This window comes from Zootoca vivipara, chromosome 6, assembly GCF_963506605.1.
Source record: "Zootoca vivipara chromosome 6, rZooViv1.1, whole genome shotgun sequence".
NCBI lineage: Eukaryota > Metazoa > Chordata > Lepidosauria > Squamata > Lacertidae > Zootoca > Zootoca vivipara.
Genome location: NC_083281.1, coordinates 21,068,956 through 21,087,498, shown reverse-complemented (window position 1 = coordinate 21,087,498; position 18,543 = coordinate 21,068,956). Strand labels below are relative to the sequence as shown.

The 18,543-nt window shown below is 48.4% G+C and overlaps 1 protein-coding gene across 1 annotated transcript in view; it reads right to left on the bottom strand.

Annotated features, from left to right (window-relative positions):
* Positions 1–2,729: 2,729 nt before the first annotated feature.
* Positions 2,730–18,543, bottom strand: part of BCAM (basal cell adhesion molecule (Lutheran blood group)) — a 51,513-nt gene continuing 35,699 nt past the window's right edge. The window contains exons 5-16 of the mRNA XM_035118038.2: positions 17,969–18,065; positions 17,101–17,283; positions 15,926–16,050; positions 15,488–15,647; positions 14,887–15,002; positions 13,488–13,629; positions 11,632–11,759; positions 10,330–10,468; positions 7,987–8,022; positions 5,528–5,675; positions 4,588–4,702; positions 2,730–3,858 (exon numbers count right to left, since the gene is read on the bottom strand). Coding sequence (XP_034973929.1) covers positions 3,853–3,858; positions 4,588–4,702; positions 5,528–5,675; positions 7,987–8,022; positions 10,330–10,468; positions 11,632–11,759; positions 13,488–13,629; positions 14,887–15,002; positions 15,488–15,647; positions 15,926–16,050; positions 17,101–17,283; positions 17,969–18,065 — 1,395 coding nt within the window. The 3' untranslated portion in view covers positions 2,730–3,852. The remainder of the gene's footprint in view (positions 3,859–4,587; positions 4,703–5,527; positions 5,676–7,986; positions 8,023–10,329; positions 10,469–11,631; positions 11,760–13,487; positions 13,630–14,886; positions 15,003–15,487; positions 15,648–15,925; positions 16,051–17,100; positions 17,284–17,968; positions 18,066–18,543) is intronic.

Genomic DNA, 18,543 nt, shown 5'->3' with positions numbered 1-18,543 from the left:
AAGAGGAGGAGGAGGAGTTTGGATTTGATATCCCACTTTATCACTACCCTAAGGAGTCTCAAAGCGGCTAACATTCTCCTTTCCCTTCCTCCCCCACAACAAACACTCTGTGGGGTGAGTGGGTCTGAGAGACTTCAGAGAAGTGTGACTAGCCCAAGGTCACCCAGCAGCTGCATGTGGAGGAGCGGAGACCTGAACCCGGTTCCCCAGATTATGAGTCTACCGCTCTTAACCACTACACCACACTGGCTCTTAGTGAAGACCTAACTTGGAAGGTCAATACAGCCCAGGTGGTTAGGAAGGCCCAACAGAGACTTCATTTCCTTAGGGTCTTGCGAAAGAACAAGATTGGACCGCAACTGATGATTTCCTTCTATCGATCCATGATAGAAAGTGTTCTCTCATGCTGCATTACGGTGTGGTATGCTGGTTTGACAGCCATGGACGGAGAGTCCCTACAGAGGGTGGTGAAGACAGCACACAATATTGTGGGCTGTCCCCTGAGTCCGCTAGATGTTATCGCAGGAGACCTGCCCTCGGGCAGGAGATATAGAAGCATGATAAGCCGCACCAACAGGTTAAAGAACAGTATCTGTCCATGGACCGTGAGGCTGCTGAATGGAAGACAGCAACATTGCAGCTGACGTTCAGGGTTGGTGGTTGTACAACAGCAGACAGAGTGTAACAAGGACTGAGAGATTGTGGGAGGGAGGGGGGGTCATTTAATCTCATTGTAAACAAGTGGTACAGTGACAATAAAGTATTTCTATTCTATTTCTAAGGAGTCTTGTAGCTGCCATGCCAGGAGAGGAGCTATGAAAAACCCCACCTTCGTTTCTTGCAAGGATGGTTAAAAGTCAGTAGCCAGAATATTGCCCTCATTGCTGCCTTCTCCCACACCTTCACCCTGGGGGCCCTGCCATAGCTCCGCGGCCTCACCTTGCTCTCTAGGATGCAACACCATTAAATACACTACTTTTTTTAAAAAAAAGGCCCCAAGTCTCCCCACACCCACCCACCCAAAACAGAGCCAGTGTCTCGACAAGACAGTGCAAGAGACAGAGAAAGGACACACGCCGTCGGGGGGGGGGGGGGTCAGGGGAGAATAGGAAGACTAGAACCCCAAAAGGCTTGTCCCGTACAGACCGATAATACATGCCATTTTTTTTAAATAAAAAAAACAACAACACACAAAACCCAATGCATTTCAATGAAGGAAATCAGAACACTGAGAGATCAGGACGCCCCCTGTAGGTAGGGGTGGTGAACGACGAGAGCACGGACGGAGCTGAAATGGGAGTGGCTGCCTCTTGGTAAGACTCGGGTGTTTGGGGGCAGGTCGCCCATTCTCCAGCTGCCGTGGTTTTTTCATCGTGCGTGGGAAACGTTAAGACGGGGCGAGCGGGGATCTGTAGCCCTCCAAGGCCCATCATCCCTGGCTGGAGCATTTTGCATAGGGAGACGCAGAGAGGGAGGGAAGCGCTCTCCAACAGCCAGCCTCCGGGAACAGAGATTTTTTAAAAAGCAGGATCCTGAGGCAACTTATTGGGAACCTGTGCCCCTATTGGGGGGGGGGGTTGCTGGCATGCTTTATCTGGCAGTGGCATACTGCGAGGTTGCCAGCCATGTAGCTACGGCAGGGAACAAGCACACCCAAACCGGCCTGGGCTGCTGCAACAGAGTATTGATCTGCAGGAGAAATCTGCAAGCAAAGCTTTTCTTCTATTTTTTTTCATGGCATGGTGCCCTAAACCTTCTCCTTTGCTTGTTGCTGCAAATCAAACAGTTGTTTAAAAGGGGTAGCCGCAGAGGCCTTGTTCCAGAAGTTGGCTGCTTTAATATACAGTACCCATCAGCTGGCTTGTGAATGTGCTAGAAAACACAAATATACTTACTAACTGGAAATGTATGTGGGTGGCAGGTGTTCTTATTATGGTGGTGAGCACACACATGTGTTTGTTTGTTTGTTTGTTTGTGTGTGTGTGTGTGTGTGTGTGTACAGGCACGCATGCATAAGGCTTCCATAAAACCACACAGCAGAGTAACTGTGGCAAAAGGCAAGTGATAACGAGGCTTTCAAATTCTACTACTGTCCGTGACATCTTCGCTGCATTTCAAAAAAATCTATGGAACAGAGAGATTTTCACCGTAGGGCAACGCTTGTTCTTATCTATGCAGTTCAAATGTACCAAGCCAAGAATCCAGAACTAAAAACAAGAGGGTGGGAGAGCAAGCAGGATGGCAGAGTCAGAGATCCTTGCTTGCTGCTCATTAAGAGAAGGGAAATTCTTTTCTTAACTGATGGGATTTCTACTTCAGGCTAGCAGTTTAAATAGGATAAACACCTCTTTGTGAAATTGTTCACATTCCTAAATGAAAGCTGAACCTTGGCTGGCTGAAGATGAACTCTCTTAAAGCTGGGTATCTAACTAATTTTACTGCTGACTTCAAAGGAACAAACTCCCCAGGTAGATCCCACAGTCAGGCCACCAAAAAAAAAAAACTCTTTCAAAAACTGCCCCTCCACTCTTCAATTTTGTACTAAAACGCCTCAGACAGAAAATTAAAAACAAGTAACTGATTAGCCAAACCCAACGTTTTCCTGTATTTTGAAGTTTGGTGCCAGAAAATATGTGTGTGTGCATAAAGAACAATCCTATAAATCTGAAGGAGACAAAAACAGGCAGAAGCTGTGGAATGAATCACAACTTGAAAGGAAACTTTAAAAAAAAAAAAAAGATGCCATGCGTTTGTCAACCTAGATAAAAGTGTGACAGCATGATCTACTCAGAAGCAAGCATTATTGAGATAAATGGGGCTTAGCATATACAGAATTGCAGCCTGAGCGATATCAGCGTCTGTGTTGATAAATGCAGAGGGTGCTGTTTGTGCTGTATTGTGGAGTGGACTTCGGGGCTCTATGTAGAAATTAATACTCAGCTACGATGCCCACACGTAATTTGCAAAGCCTTGTGTGCATGCACACACGCACACACACGCACACACACATGAACATGTTAATGTATGGACGGAACACATTCACATGCATGTGGGGAGCATGTCAACTTTGCAAGTCTTTGCACGACTTTCCAACAAGCATGCTCAATGGGTGTGGGGGTGTGGATGCGTGACAAAACAAGGGTGTGTCTGTATGTGTTCACTCACAATGCATGTTTCACAAGGAGGATAAAGAAGAAGTGTGCACAGGAATATAGGTGTCCACATGTCTTTGCCCAATGGTGAAAGACAGACACTGCTAGCCTGGTCACCTACGGCGAGCAAGAATCGCCTCCAAGCGACTAAGCGGGACGGGGTGGTGGTGGGAAGGTTTACAAAAAGCGAGTCCTTTAAGACCACAAGTGGCTAACAGTCGTGTGCCAGCAGAAAGGGGCCAGTCAACTTGTGTGAGTTTTCTTCCAAGGCTGTGTTTCCGTGTTCAGGACGTAAGTGCACATGTGGGCTTAGTTCAGGTCCGCAAGTCAGCAAGAGGCATATCGGTGTGTGGAGAGACAGGGGCCTGTGTGTCGATGGCGTGTCTACTCACGCCAGAGGGGTCTGGGCAAGTGTCAGTTTCTTTTAAAATAATTACAAGAACAATAATAACAATCAGGCGTTTCAAGGAGGAAGAAGTAGTAGCGGCAGCACAACCCCCTCACCTCACCCCATTTGCACACAAAAAAAAGTCCAGACGCAAGGAAGGATGCTCCCCTGCCCTTGGAGAAGGAAGGGCCCCGGAGGGACCGGGTTCCCCTCGCACAGTCCAGCCCTGGCGTCCTCTTTGCCCCGTGGTTTGGGTGGTGCAGAGCAGGCAAGAGGCAGATCCTCCGGAAGAAGACAACTCCAGGCTTGTTCTCAGCACTGCAGGGAGACAGGATTTGAAAGAGAGGGAGAATGAAACAGGGAGTCTGCGCCCCAGACTTTCCCCTCGGCTCCACCCCCCAGCCTTCTCCCTACGGGACCCATTGCAGTCCTGCCACAGAGACACGGACTGTAACCATGCTTTTGAAAGCACATCCCCACACCAAAGAAATCCTGGAAACGGGAGCTTAGCCCTCGCTGTGTTACAATTCCCAGCAGCAAACCACCGTTCCCAGGATTCTCGGGGGGCAGAATATGTTTTCATGGAATCACAGAGTTGGAAGGGACCCCCCAGGGCCATCTAGCCCAACGCCCTGCAATGCAGGAATCTTTTGCCCAACACGGGGCTCCAAGTTTTAAATGTGCTTTAAATAGATGTACACAGCGCTGTTCCTCAAAGCAGGCCCTGGAAACACTTCTGCATCGTCCCAGGTCTGCAAAAGGGATAGGAAACTGCTGGTGCGGATTCAGTTCAGTGCTGTCCACACTGACCGGCAGCACATCTCTGGGATTCCAGGCAAGGATCTCTTCCAGCCCCACCTGGAGACGCTGCCAGGGACCTTTTGCATGCAAAGCAGATTCTCTCCCATTGAGCTAGAGGCCTCCCGACGGCAGTTCCCCCTTTGCAGAGCTACAATTCCTGGTACCCTCAAGAAACAGGGATAACCCCTCGCCCCAAGCTCAGTGAGAGCAGGGTCACCGTCTTCCACCTTCTCCTCCGTTCCTCACCTCATTTGCCCCACCGCCACCGCCACCCCCAGGGCTCAAGAGCCCCGTCTGCTCGTTCCGTTTGTCCGTCTTCATCTCCACCACAGTGTCGTCGGGATTCCCTTCCTTGGGGGTCCTGACGAGAGGAGGAAACAGATATCTGAGCGCCACATTCCAGGAACAGGTGGCCAAGAAAGCCAACAGGGTATGGCTACGTCCAGCCTCTCCCCGAACCCACCCCACCCTGCACAGCTCCCTGATCCTTCATCCATTTATGGCTCTGCAGCCCAGGGAAGGCTGGCGAAGATTTACATATAAAAAAGGGGGGCATCTATCATCTATCTATCTATCTATCTATCTATCATCTATCTATTATCTATCTATCAGTATCTAGGGCCACCTGGGAAGGAAAACTCTGATCCTAAACCTCCACAGACAGATGCCAGCAAAACACCCACATATCCGGAAACAGAGGCCACTGGTTTGTCTACATTTAATTGAGCATGAGCATAAAGTGAGCCAGATTTGCACATAGATCTCTGATCTGGCAGGTAGGTGTTTTTTTTAAAGCGTGGCACCCGTTTGGACTTAGCAAGTGTGAAGGGCTGTAACATAAGGTTCCTCCCCTTCCCCTGATCAGCCATGATGGAAGAAAGGCAGAGGTCTTTAACCTCCTCCTCCCCAGCAGAGGGGTTTGCCAGACACCACTCGCTGCATGCGTGTAACTAAGGCACAAACAATGGCAGATGAGGAGCACCAGAGGCCGGAACGCTTGCCGTGCCATTGCCCCTGTGTAGCCTGCCGCCTGAGCGGGTCACTTCATTTGGCCTCATGGATGGGCCGGCCCTGCTACTAGACGTCGAGGGACTTGTGGCTTCGTTGCCACTGGTGCCGAGCCCCACAGAGGCAGAAGGGGCTGTAGGATGCGCGTGGTTTGAGCGGCCTGCAAGGCCTTACTCACAAAGATCTCTTCTCGCCTCCGCCGCAGGGCAGCTGGCCGCGGCGCTGCATGAAGTAGAAGAAGCCCACGATGATGAGGAGGAGCAAGACACAGACACACACAGCAATCACGGCGACTGTACTGCCACCCTGGCTCTGTTCCCCGTCCACTGTTGGGGGGAAGGAAGCAAAAAAAAGGGAAGGGAGATTGAGGTTCTGCAGATACCAGGTCCTTCCCCAACCTCCTTGCCTGTAGCCTGCTTCTGTCTGGCAAAGATTGGGAAGGACCACCTGAACAGCGCTGCCATGTTTCTACCAACATTTTTGTTCGTTGCTACAAATAAAAGCTTTGTTGTTGCTTTTAAAGCATTGTTGCTGTTGTTGTTGTTATTTATTAGATTTATATGCAGCCCTGCATCGCAAGATCACAGAGCGGTTCACCAGATAAACGTCTATTGTTAAACGTGCCGCAATAATAGTACTGTATTGTTCAATAACATTTTTATTATTATTGCTGCTATATAAGGATGTGTTTACTGTTACAATACGTATAAGTGAAATACATATTATCTTTAATAAGATCAACAACAATATTGTTCAGCTTGTAACGAGAACAGCAAATTGCATTCCTTAGAATTACAACAATGCCATTTAAACTAAATACTCATTAGATAAAATCTCTCTCTCTCTCTCTCTCTCTCTCTCTCTCTCTCTCACACACACACACACACACACACATGATCATTTGTAGTTCTGATCACTACTAATGCCAAACAGGAGGGCCATTTTGAACGACCCCATGATTCATCATAAAATTGTAGGAGGGTTATAGTCAATTGTTCCTCACTTACTATTCCAACAGGTAGTTTGTGTTCTGGCAATTTAAAGCAGGTCAGAAGGTTGGTCAGGGAATGAATGAATGAATGAATGTTGATAAGAATCTGCTGCTAGATCTCTTGCTTATTTATTTATTTCAACACCGCCATTTTGTGATGTATCAGGGTGTACAACATTAAAACAGGAAACACCATAAAAACTATGTTTTGGAGCAGATCTACGAGGAATCTTACTGTGGAGGCAGAGCGTAGCCATCGCGGCTAGTAGCCAATTGTAGCCTTTATCCTCCCCATGAATTTGCCTCTTAAAGCCATCCAAGTTGGTGGCCACTACTGACTCCTGAGGCAGCGAGCTCCAGAGTTTATCTTCGTGCCGAGGGGAGAGGTGCTTTATTTTCATCTGTCCTGGATCTTACCCAGGGAACTACCGGTATGAGAACTGTTATTCTGAAGGACGAGGGGCAAAACAACAATTCTCAGAATTTGGGCTGGAGTGCGGGAGGAAGAGGAGCCAAAGGCTGTTTCTATACGTCTAGCCGCGTTCTCAAACTCAGGTTCTTAAGCTGTTGGTGGGCTACAACTCCCATCATCCTGGACCCTGACCACTGCTAGGGACTCAAACTTGAGAAAAACTCGCTCCACGGTGTAGTTTCAGCCACAGGGCACCAACAGCACAAGGCCACACCTATTCATGTGGTGTGTTACACACACACACACACACTTGGATTTTTTTTAAAAAAAATAATAAAACCCCAAAACCTCAGGGAGAAATAAACTGTGGTAAGTGAATCATGTACTACTTCAAACTTGGATAGCATTTCTGAGCTCCGAAATCACACACAATGAACCTTCCCTGGCCTTATTACACTTGAAAGCAAAAGAAACCTGCAAGCAAAAACATCTGGGAAATTAATCTATTCCGATCTTTCTGCGGTGGAAAGAGATTCCACGGAAGGCTTCCCTCTTTCATTTCGCCCGTTGGTCCCCTCGCGTGGGGAGGGAGAAGTGGAAATAAGCGAAACCCAGAATACCTATTATTATTATTATTATTATTATTATTATTATTATTATTATCCCCAAATGGATTATACTCCACTATTTCCCCTTCACGGAGCAATTGCTCAAAGAGACTTGTGAATATCAAAGCAAGCAGAAAAGCCAAAGGAACCCTTTGCAGAGACCAGCATAGACAATTGATACTTTTAAGCAGGGAATTATTATTATTATTATTATTATTATTATTATTATTATTATTATTATTAAGGTTGTTTCCTTTATTTGGCTGAATGCAAATAAAGAAGAAGGCAATCCAATTTCTTGGGGCAGGGAGTTCCGCATACAGGGAGCCGCCACCAAAAAAGCCCTGTCTCTACCTCCCTTTCCGTATGGCTAATTGTGTTTGTGCATGTGACTCTTGTCCTGCCTTCTCATCCTCAAACACCCACCTGTCCGGAGCTCGGGGTTCCCTGAGGCAGCATGCACAAGAAGGAAAAAGCAGTTAGCCACCTGAACTGTCAGTGAGCCCACCCAGCTAAGCTGTGCTGTCATTGCCCATCCTGGCCACCCCACTGTAATAGCAGTGCAGAGTCTGGGGGCAGCGGGGCGGGAAGAGAAAGGAGAAAGAGGGAGGCAAAGAAGGACTTACCTGCTGGTATGGGAGAGGCAGATGTCGTTGGTGCAACTGCTTGGAAAGAGAGACAGGTCTGTTAGCAAAGGTACAGGGTGAACTCTTGCTGCGATCTGCAGTTGCTCAGCCTGCACCCAAATCCCCACTTCCCCTTATCCCTTTCATCATTCAGAGGGCCAAAAGACTCCCACATCCGGTTCTGGGCACCACAATTTAAGGAGGATATTGACAAGCTAGAAGGTGTGCAGAGGAGGGCGACCAAGATGATCAAGGGTCTGGAAACCAGGCCTAAGGAGGAATGGTTGAAGAAGCTGGGTATGTTTAGCCTGGGAAAGAGGAGGCTGAGAGCAAACAGGATAGCCATCGTCAAATATCTAAATGAAATATCTCATGGAAGATGGAGCAAGCTTGTTTTCTCCTTCTCCGGAGGGTAAGACTCAAACCAATGGATTCAGGTTACAAGAAAGGAGAGTCTGACTAAACATCAGGAAGAACTTTCGGGCAGTTAAGAGATGTTCAATAGTGGAACGGTCTCCCACTCGAGCATGGGGACTCTCCTTCCTTGGAGGTTTTTAAGCAGAGTTTGGATGGCCATCTGTCATGGATGCTTGAGTTGAGATTCCTGCCTTGCAGGGGGTTGGACTGGGTGACCTTCGGGGTCCCTTCCAACTCTACGATTCTGCAACTGCATGGCCCACTAGTGCTTGGATTTCACAAGAGAGCTTCTCCCTTTCTGCAGTGCCCCCACATTGTTGTGAAACGGCTTTGTACATGTTTTTTTTTTTTTTCGTTCCAAGGGGCTTGTCGGGCAGTCAAAGATAAACAAGCACCTTTGTTATGTTCCCTTTTTGGGAAGGTGGCAAGGGGGAAGGAGAGATGGCTGTTGTTGAAAGAATACAGGCAACGTGTGGCGAAATCTTAGAAGCTGGAGAGTAGGAGGAGGAAGCTGGTGCTGAGTACGATTTCTGTTGCTCCAGGAATGAGGCGTATTGCCCCATCTGTGGCCTAGCAGAGGAAGTCCCTATGCATGTTGTCGCAGAAGTAAACACACACCTTGCAAGAAGTTTGCGGCAGAACTGAGCCTATCTAAGCGTACCCTTTTGGGTCATGACTTTGTGCAGAGTTCACGCAGCCATGGAAAATTATTGGACTAGTCTTGGACTATGGGCTTGATGGGATCTGTAGTCCAAAATGTTGGAGAGTGCCAGGTTGGGGAAGGTTTCTCTAGGAGTCAAGTCAAACCCTAACATCCAGAAACCCTGCGCAACCCCCCCCCCCAAAGATAGGGAACCTGCACAGAAATCGCAACACCCCTCCTCACAAGATTATCCCACGTATCAGCTTGGGACCAGTTTACCCACGAGGTTGTGCACTTGACGGCTTTGATTTTTAAATTGGCGATTGGGCATTGGGAGAGCAGCTTCCTCCAGATTCGGGGAGGCATGTGCATTGAACTCCCTGCTAATATGGAGAGGGAAACTCTCAGTTTTAGCAGCAGGTTCAATGCAAACCCCTTCCTGGTTTTGGAGCAAGGTGTGCCAAGAGCATGCCTTCCCAGAGAGGCTCATCGTCACACACTAGGTTCCCCACAACTGGCTTAAATGCAAGGATTAATAATTTGTCAACAGCTTTACTGCTAGGAAATTAGAATGAGAGGCAGACCTACTGAAAGGAGGTGGAAACGCGCCTTGCAGTGGCCTCAACCGATGACTGTGGTTGTCTAAACACTGCCATGCGCTCCTTTTTCCCTGCCAACCTGTCTACACCTGCCCAGCCTGGGGGGAAGAAAGCAGACCGAGTGCTGCAAATGACTAAGTGCCACACCTGGGCCATAAACCTCCACTGACCTGAAGGGTTTGGGCATCCCCAGAACCAATTCAAGCTAGAGCCAAACTGAGCATGTAATTAATTGCACGACTGCAATTTAACATGCCCGGCTTTTAAAGATGTCAGTAGCGGCTGTCAGGATTGGGACAGCAGCTCGTGGGAGGGACGAGGCTTTAATTATGGGTTCTTTAGTTGAGATTCCTGCATTGAGGGGGGGTGGACTAGATGACCCATTGGGGTCCCTTCTACAATCCTGTGATTTCTGGGTAGGTAGCAGTTTGGGGCGAGTAGAAGGCCATGGTGAGCATTTGGGGAGGCAATCCTGCTCTTCCCCTGACCATTACTGCTGCCACTTAAATTTTTAAAACCACGCAGGTTAAATTGCAATTGTGCAGTTAACATTCTGTTTAATTCGGACACTGGTTTATGCTGCTGCTTGGACTATTGACTACAAGTCATCTGCAAACAAAGATAAGAAGAGGCGTCTGGAGCGAAAGGGTGAAAGGTCCCTCCCTTCCCTTTGTGGACACTCACCCATCTGTAACAGGAATGTCTGTTCGGCCTTGCCGTGCTCGTTCTCTGCCCAGCACGTGACCCCATTCTGGGCCAGTTCAGGGGTCACCTCCACCGACAATTCGCTGACGACTCTGTTGCCAAAGGTCCTCGCAGACGGCTGGGAAGAGAGAAGCAAAGAATGGCAGCATTTCGCATGGGACGGAGTCTCTCTCCATCCTCAGCTTTCTGCCTCACACCTGATTCACCTTTGTTTCTACCTGGACAGGTTGTTGGGATGCCAGAGGCACCACACAGGAGCTACAATGAAAGCAGTCAAGAAGGCTGCTGCAGAGTCGGGGTCAAGAGACTGAGCTGCGAACCAGGTTGACGTGCGCAGTGCCGGATCCGACCTCATTACAAATACCGGCCTACCTCGCAAGGTTGTTGCAAGGATGCCCAAGGGCAGAACTACAGCTTACTTTGGCCAATATGTTTCCCCAAACCTACATAATGATAAGTAACTATACAACCTATGGAAGACATCTGAAGGCAGCCCTGTATAGGGGAGTTTTTAACGTTTAATGTTTCATTCCCAATGTGCCCTGCTTGTTGGTGGTGAGGGGGCGGACTGGGGAGAAGTCATGGCAGAGACAGCTCTTCTGTGTCTACTCATGACCTTGGGCTTCTTCTTGAAGCCTCTGCCCGCTCCCTCTGTTCATCTCGGCACGCAAAGAGGCCACCCAGGGAGTCCGCTTCCCGCAGCCTGACAGCTTGAGAGCAGCTGGGTATCAGCAGGCAAGGGTGTGGGGGAGAGAAGGACCCCTAAAACCAGCGGTTTGCAAACAATCTTCCAGCAGGGGATGCTGACTTGCCCACTAATGAACCCCTTGCAAGCCTGCTTTTCAGCTCCAGGACGTTGCAGGGGATTATCTGGGTTCATTTGGGGGCACAGGTGCTGAATAGGGGCCCCCAAGCAGGCCTGTCAGGTCTCCTTGTGATCTGTGGGGTGAGCTGCACGCTGCACTGCCAGCCATATGGGAACAAAGCCCTAGCAAATAGTCTGCTCCCCAGATTCAAACGAAGATAACCAACACCCACACACCCATACCCCTTGAGCTGATATATTCAGGGAAGCTGATCTGCCGCCGCTGGCCTCATTTGAGAAAGACCCAACCAGCTCCCAAGAAATCCAGCAGGAACACACTCTGCAAACCTCTGTGCCCTTGGGCCCAGAGTAGGGTGAAGGGGAAGGTCCAGCACCCCTGTAGGGGGCTACAATTGCTCCACAATCCTCACTGAGCCCTGCATTTCCCCGACAAAGCTCTTCGCCACTAGACTCACCTCCTCCCCAGTGACGCTCCACTTGATCTCTGGCTCAGGGTAGCCGAAAGCAGAGCAGGTAAATGTCAGTTTCTGGCCCAGGCTCTGGTAATGGCGTGTGGACTGAGGCTGCTCCACTTGTGGGGTTCCTGTTTTGGGGAAGGAGGAGGAAGTCAGGACATGACAACCAGGAGGAGGCACATGAACCCTGCCCCCAAAAGCTTTTAAGTTCTGGGCCAGGGAAAAGGATGGATTCTGCAACATGCACAGAAAATGTCAACTAGCCTCTCTCTCTGACTAAAAGAATGAATTATATCCAACTATGTTTGGCCACCTCATGAGAAGAGAAGACTCTCTGGAAAAGACCCTGATGTTGGGAAAGATGGAGGGCACAGGGAGAAGGGGACGACAGAGGACGAGATGGCTGGACAGTGTTCTTGAAGCTACGAACATGTGTCTGACCAAACTGCAGGAGGCAGTGGAAGACAGGAGTGCCTGGCATGCTCTGGTCCATGGGGTCACGAAGAGTCGGACACGACTAAATGACTAAACAACAACAACAACAAATGTATTCTAGTGAGCTTCTAATACCACCTATATACCTTCAAGCTGATCTTCATAGTCTTAGGGACTAGAAAGTTGTGAAGGAAGGAAGGAAGGAGAGTAATCCCAACAGCAAACCTTGTCCCCCACCCCCCTTTCACAGAATCATGTATGAGAGTTGTGTCCAATATTTACTTAAACTTAGCCTTTTCTCCAAGGAGCTCCCATTTTTGTCGCCACGACAACCCTTTGAGGTAGGCTGGGCTGAGAGACAGCCGTAGGCCCAAGCCTATCCCAAGCAGTCAACCAACGCCCAAATGCCAGTGACTGGAAGACTACGTCACTCGTGCAGGACGTGTTGCGGTGGTTGTTATTGTTGTTGTTGTTGTTGTTAAACAACATTAAATTTGTATGCCGCCCTTCATCTGCAGATCACAGTTCACAACATAACATTACAACATAATGCCACAAAGCACGCAGTAAAAATATGAACAATAGCAACAAACCAAATAATCCCCCTTCTCCCACAACACATTTAAAAGGGCAACGGATGAGAGTTGGAATAGAAACTGGAAGGAAAGGAGTCAAGCTCACCGTGTGGCCTTGGGTCCGTCTCTGACTCTCAGGCAAACCTACCTCACAGGGTTTTGGTTTTTTTTGGGGGGGGGGGGACATGCATGCCATCTTGAACGGCTCAGGACCACAATACTTCCAGGACTGCCTCTTTCCACATGAACTGACCTGGACCCTGTGACCCTCCTCTGAGGCCCTTCCTCGTTTGTCTCCTCCACAAAAGGTGATGGAGGGTGGCAACATGACAACGGGCCTTTTCTGTGGTGGCTCCCTGCTTGTGTCATGCACTCCCCAGGGAGGTCCGCCTGGCTCCTTCATTATACACCTTTAGACGCCAGGCAAAAATGTCCCTCTCTAACCAGGCCTTTGGCTGATTAACATCCGGCGCACTTTTAAACGTGCTTGTGAGAGGGGGTGGAGGTTATTGGTTTGTAGTGGGTGTGGGTGTGACCTTTGTTGTTTTTATTCTGTATTCTGTGCTTTGGTCTTGTATTTTTATGTTGTGAACTGCTCTGAGCCCTACGGATGAAGGGCGGTTTGCAAATTTAATCAACAACAACAACAACAACAACAACAACAACAACAACAACGCCTTGGAGGAATATATCAAGACAGATAAATAAAATGTCCTTTTCTGAGGCTTCCCTTGGGCATCAGGTTGTCTCCACTGTGAGAGAAGGATGCTGGAGTATTATGGGCCATCGACCAGATTCTGCAGGGCAATTCTGCTCTTAACTTCCATGGCCACCCAACCAGCCTACCTTCCACGACGACTTCGATGGTCTGGGTCCGCTGCAGCCCAGGTATGCTAGGCACAGAGGCTTCACACGTGTACCCACCGGCCATGTGGTAGCTCAGTGAACTCAGGGGCAAAGTCTCGCCGTCTCCCACCTTAGTCTTTCCCTGCAGGGGGATGGGGGTAAAAACAGGAGAATGCACCTGAATGGTGGAATTCCCTCCCAAGGGAGGCTAGCCCAGATCCCTCTTCGTTATCCAGCAGCCTGAGACTTTCCTGCTCAGGAAACTGAGCAGAAGACAGAAGTTGCTCGCTCAGCTGCTGTCCGGGCAAAGTGGATCTTAACTGCTGGTCCTAAATGTGTTCTGATGTATTTTAATGATTGTTTTTAGCTAGTTTGTTGCCTCGTCCTTTTTAAACACTGTGAGCCATACCTTGAACCCCAACTTGGGATAAAGGCAGGATCTAAATGACCTTAAATCATCATCATCATTACTTCTGAAAGTGGGGTCACGTGCCTTGAGCCTTTGAGAATGGGCAAGATTTTCAGAAGACATTCATATTTAGACAAGCCTACCCAGAAGGTTTGTAGGAGTTTTGATTTGTTTCATTCTATTTTACTGCGGTTTAAACTTTCTGTGTGTTTTAAATTATGGTTGCAAATCTTTTAGTGATAAGGTTCTTGCTTTATCTTTTTTTTGTAAACCGCTTTGAGGCTTTCCCCACAATCAGGTGGTATATAAATTTTATGAAATAAATAACTACAAGGCGAAGTACAATTAAAAACAAACCACCACCCACCGCCAGATGCCTTTTCCAAGCATCTCCATTCTTACACTTAAAATGCAAGTTTCTATCCCTCAGTGTCGTCGCAGCAGGTCTGAAAACCTGCAAGCAGGGTGCCTTTTGAAAAGACTCTGGGATTTGGAGATTCATCACTTCTGACTGCCTACCATTTCCACCCTTATGACCAGCAGGACAGTCTGCAACCCAACAGGGTGGTTCTCCTGCCACAGGCTCCATTTACAACTATGGGAAGCTGGGCAAGAGAACCTTAGCATTCCTTTGAGTGTGCAGCTTTAGGCTTGTGTTCTGCTAGCTGTGCCTTTAGAGAAAAGTGCAGTTTCAGCCTTGCAAGTTGCAAATTTAAAGACACAGTTCTGTGAGACGAGATTAGGCCTGAGTTAAGCCGCTAGAGGAATGAAGACAATAGGGAGAGAAGTGTGCAAACCATCACAGCCTGCCCAGGGCACCTGCGGAGTTTGTGCTTTGCAAGAGGTCAAGGACATGAGTCGAACTTCCGTTTGCTCCCCCACTTTCCCCCAGGAAAACCTGGTGTTTAGTGCTGAATCGCAACAAATGGAGATACTGAGCTAGATGGCAGCTTCTGCGTTTTTTCGTAACCTTGTGGAGCCTCCACCTACCTTCTTCCATAGCAAGGTGGGCATCTGGGAGCCAGTACCAGAGCAGGTCAGCTCGATGTTTTCGCCCAATCTTGCCATCACAGTCTTGTTCGGGTTCAGAACCAGGGGGTCCAGATCTAAAGTGGGAACAGGGGGAAGGGAGAGAGAGAGAGAGTGAGAAAGGCTGACAATACTCAGGGTTTTGATGGAAGTGCAACAGCAGGGATCAATCAGTTTGTAACTTAAGGGGTTAATTCCATCCTCAGTGATACTCGGTCAACTACCCAAGAAGGGCATGTGCGTATGTAGAGGTGTTGCTTGGCAACCAGACAGATTGGCACGATCTTCTGTGAAGCAGCGAGTGCTCTGGTTGGCTGTGTAGTTTGGAGGAAGTTTCTCCTCTGTATGTTTGGTTGTACATCTCCCTGCTATGCACATTCTCCTCAAATTATACGCCATTTTTGCTTCTTCTCTAAGGTGTTGTCAGGATGACTTTTCTCTCTGGACTCTGTGCTGTTTAAGTGACTTTGCTAACAGGTTTCACTGCCGTCGTCCCCCACCAACCTGTCTCCCAGCACGAGGCCCTGTTGACCCCTCCCCCAGCAGCCCACGGGGCACTCACAGTTGACATAGATGGTCACATCCTTCTCCAGCTCTACGTTACTGGGGCTGTCAAAGTCCAGCACCTGGCACCGGTATGTCCCACCGTCTGCCTTGGTCACGTGCAGAAGGCTCAGGATTCCGTTGGGGCGGGACCCCAGGTCTACCTGTCTGTTTTCACTCTGGATTTGCAAGGGAGGTAAAAAGGGAAGCCCCCCCCCCCAAAAAAAGGTCAGGAGGCCAGTTTCGTCTGGAGCGAAACAGCAATGGCAACCACCACCCAGCCTTAGGCCTGGAGAAGTGACTTCATGCCCACTGTTGTCAGAAAGGATGTCCTTATTTTCCAACTCATATCAGCAGCTAAAACCAAAACACGCAGAACGCCTCAAACCCCTCCCCCCCTGCCTCCCCCCAGGAAGGAACAGGTTGGGCATGGATGATGCATCATGGTCAACAGTACCTGTATTTTGTAAAAGACGTACTCCGGTGGAGGGTAGCCGTCCGCCTGGCATTGCAACTCGATATCATCCCCTTCCTTGATGACCTCTGGGGAATCTACAGAAAACTCCACGTTCTCTGTGAAGTCTGAGGGAAGAGGAAGGAGGGTCACACTGACAGCACATGACTATTTATTTCTGTATTATTATTGTTATTGTTATTACTACTATTAATCACAGATCTCTGCAGTCTGTGGAAGAGTTTCTCGTGCACGTTCCAAAGATCTCATAAGCCTGCTGCACAGTATTTATTTGTTTATTTCTTGCATTTATAACCCCACCATTTTCTCCAAGATGATCAAGGTAGTTTACATGGTTCTCCTCCTCCTTTAATCCCTATAACTGTGAAGCTGGCTAGGCTGAGAGAATTTGAGCCATGGGACTGTGCACCAATTCCTTTAAGTACCTAGCTACACCTGACCACAATACAATAAAATTAGAACCAATGCTTGGCAAGATCCTAGAAGCAGGAACATTCAGGTCATACATTAAAGCCTTCAGCCAGGATTAAAACAAATTAAAAACCTGCCGGAATGGATTTATTCTAAACAATATTTGTAATCCTGCACCCTCTACTTGACTAGGAACCTCGGAGCAGCTTGCAACAAATATAATTTTAAAAGCAAAACCAAAAGGCGGGTGTCTTCATAGAATCATAGAATTAGAAGGGACCCCTAGGGTCATCTCTAGCCTACCTTCCAGCATCTTTCACCCAATGTGGGGCTCGAACCCACAATCCTGAGCTTAAGAGTCCTGAATGAGCTATCTTTCAGGTGGCACCAACTCCTTCTGGCTGTACCTCTCAAAGCAGGTCAAAGAGGAAACCTGGCAGACAGGCAGCTGCTGGAGGGCATTTTGCAGTCTGCGGGCCACCACCAAAAAGGCCCTGTACCCATCCACTGGGCCTTCGCTGAGGATCAAAGACAGGCCTCCAAAGTAGATCTTAAAACTTAAAACTTGGGCAGGGACACAAACGTGTGCAAATCGCCTCGGAACGGTGGTTTGGAAGGGAATTAATAAAGCAAGAATGATAACATTAGCACAGTCAAAATGGAAAATGCTTACTGAGGGCCACCACACCCGAAACCATACAGGATGAATGCTCCACAGAAGCTCCCAACATTTCCATGTAACTTACAGTGCAACGTGAGATGGAAGGGGTCCGACTCTGCGCTGCCGACTTTTCCGTGCGGCATTGCGTAGCTGACGTGGCAGAGGAAGCTGGAGTCCTTGTCAGATTTGTTCACCCGCAGGTACAGCGTGCTGGAGACGGAGAGCAGCCCTGACGCCTCTTTCACCGTCCGTGACACGACATACAGCTCTGGGGAGGACAACAGGTATAGCGGTGATGCAGAGAGTGAGGTTATCCGGCCAAGGGGCACATGGGGAGGCGAGAACTCCAGAAACGGGCCAGTACAAGGATATTTTTCAACGCATCATTTTGTTGATTTGAAAGAAATACAGTGGTACCTCGGTTTTCGAATGTACGTAATCCGTTCCGGAATACCGTTCGAGTTCTGAAACGTCTGAAAACTGAAAACTCAATAGCCAACAGCTAGGCCTCAGGATTTGCACTCAGGAGAAGCCACGTGGCATGTTCGACTGACGAGGCGTGTTCAAAAACCAAAATGTTTGTCAACAGAGACGTTCGAAAACCGAGGTACCACGGTATATAAAATGGCAACTTTCACGCAGTTTAAGGATTTAGCAGCTATACGGTGGTAGTTTTGTTTTAATGGGTGGTTTTAAGGTTCTGCAGTAATAGAGGCCTATTTTGAGTGGGGAAATAAATTTAAACAACAGGCAGCACAGAGCAACCTGAGGAAAAGATGAGAGAGAGCACCTGTTTGTCTACATTTATTCGAAATTAGCCTCAGGATGGCATAAGATGCTCAGTGGCAGTCAGGAACGTAAGACCGAAAACGGCAGTGGCAGTTGGGGCTATGTTTTCTCAGACAGCTATTGTCCTCGAAGGAAAAGACAACAGGAGAAAACAGCTTCCTTACCCTTATTGCGTTCTGTGGAGGCATTCAGAGGGCGGCCATCTTTGTACCAGCTGATGGTTGGCATCGGGTTGGCATTTTTGCTGGTGCACGTTGCAATCTGGAGAGGAAGGAAAGGCAGTGAATCCCTGGTGTGGCCCTGCTATGACCACTCTCCCTCACTCTCCTTAGGAGACTTCTCCCACCTGGGATGTTAGTTAGCCTTATTTACAGTCATAGCCTCCCACCTTGCCAGCGGGGCTGTACAAAAAAAAAAAAAGAGGAAACGCTAAATTACGCTGGTTTCTGAACCTTTCCTAACTTCCTGTTAATCGCTTCCCATAAAACATCCCAAAGCCATTAACAATTTTTTAAAAAAATTAAAAGTTTTAGCTGCAACACGGATATGGGCTGAGTTAAAATAATCTCTACTTTAAAAAGTCTTGTTGAAAAAGTAAGGCATTCAATAGGCACCGATAAGATAACATTGGCAAGGCTGAAGGCCCAATTTTTTATGTCACTTGGAGAGGACCTCCTGAGGAGATGGTAGTTGGCTGGAGCACCATCTCCCGCCGAGCGCAGTGAGTGTTTTGCATGAT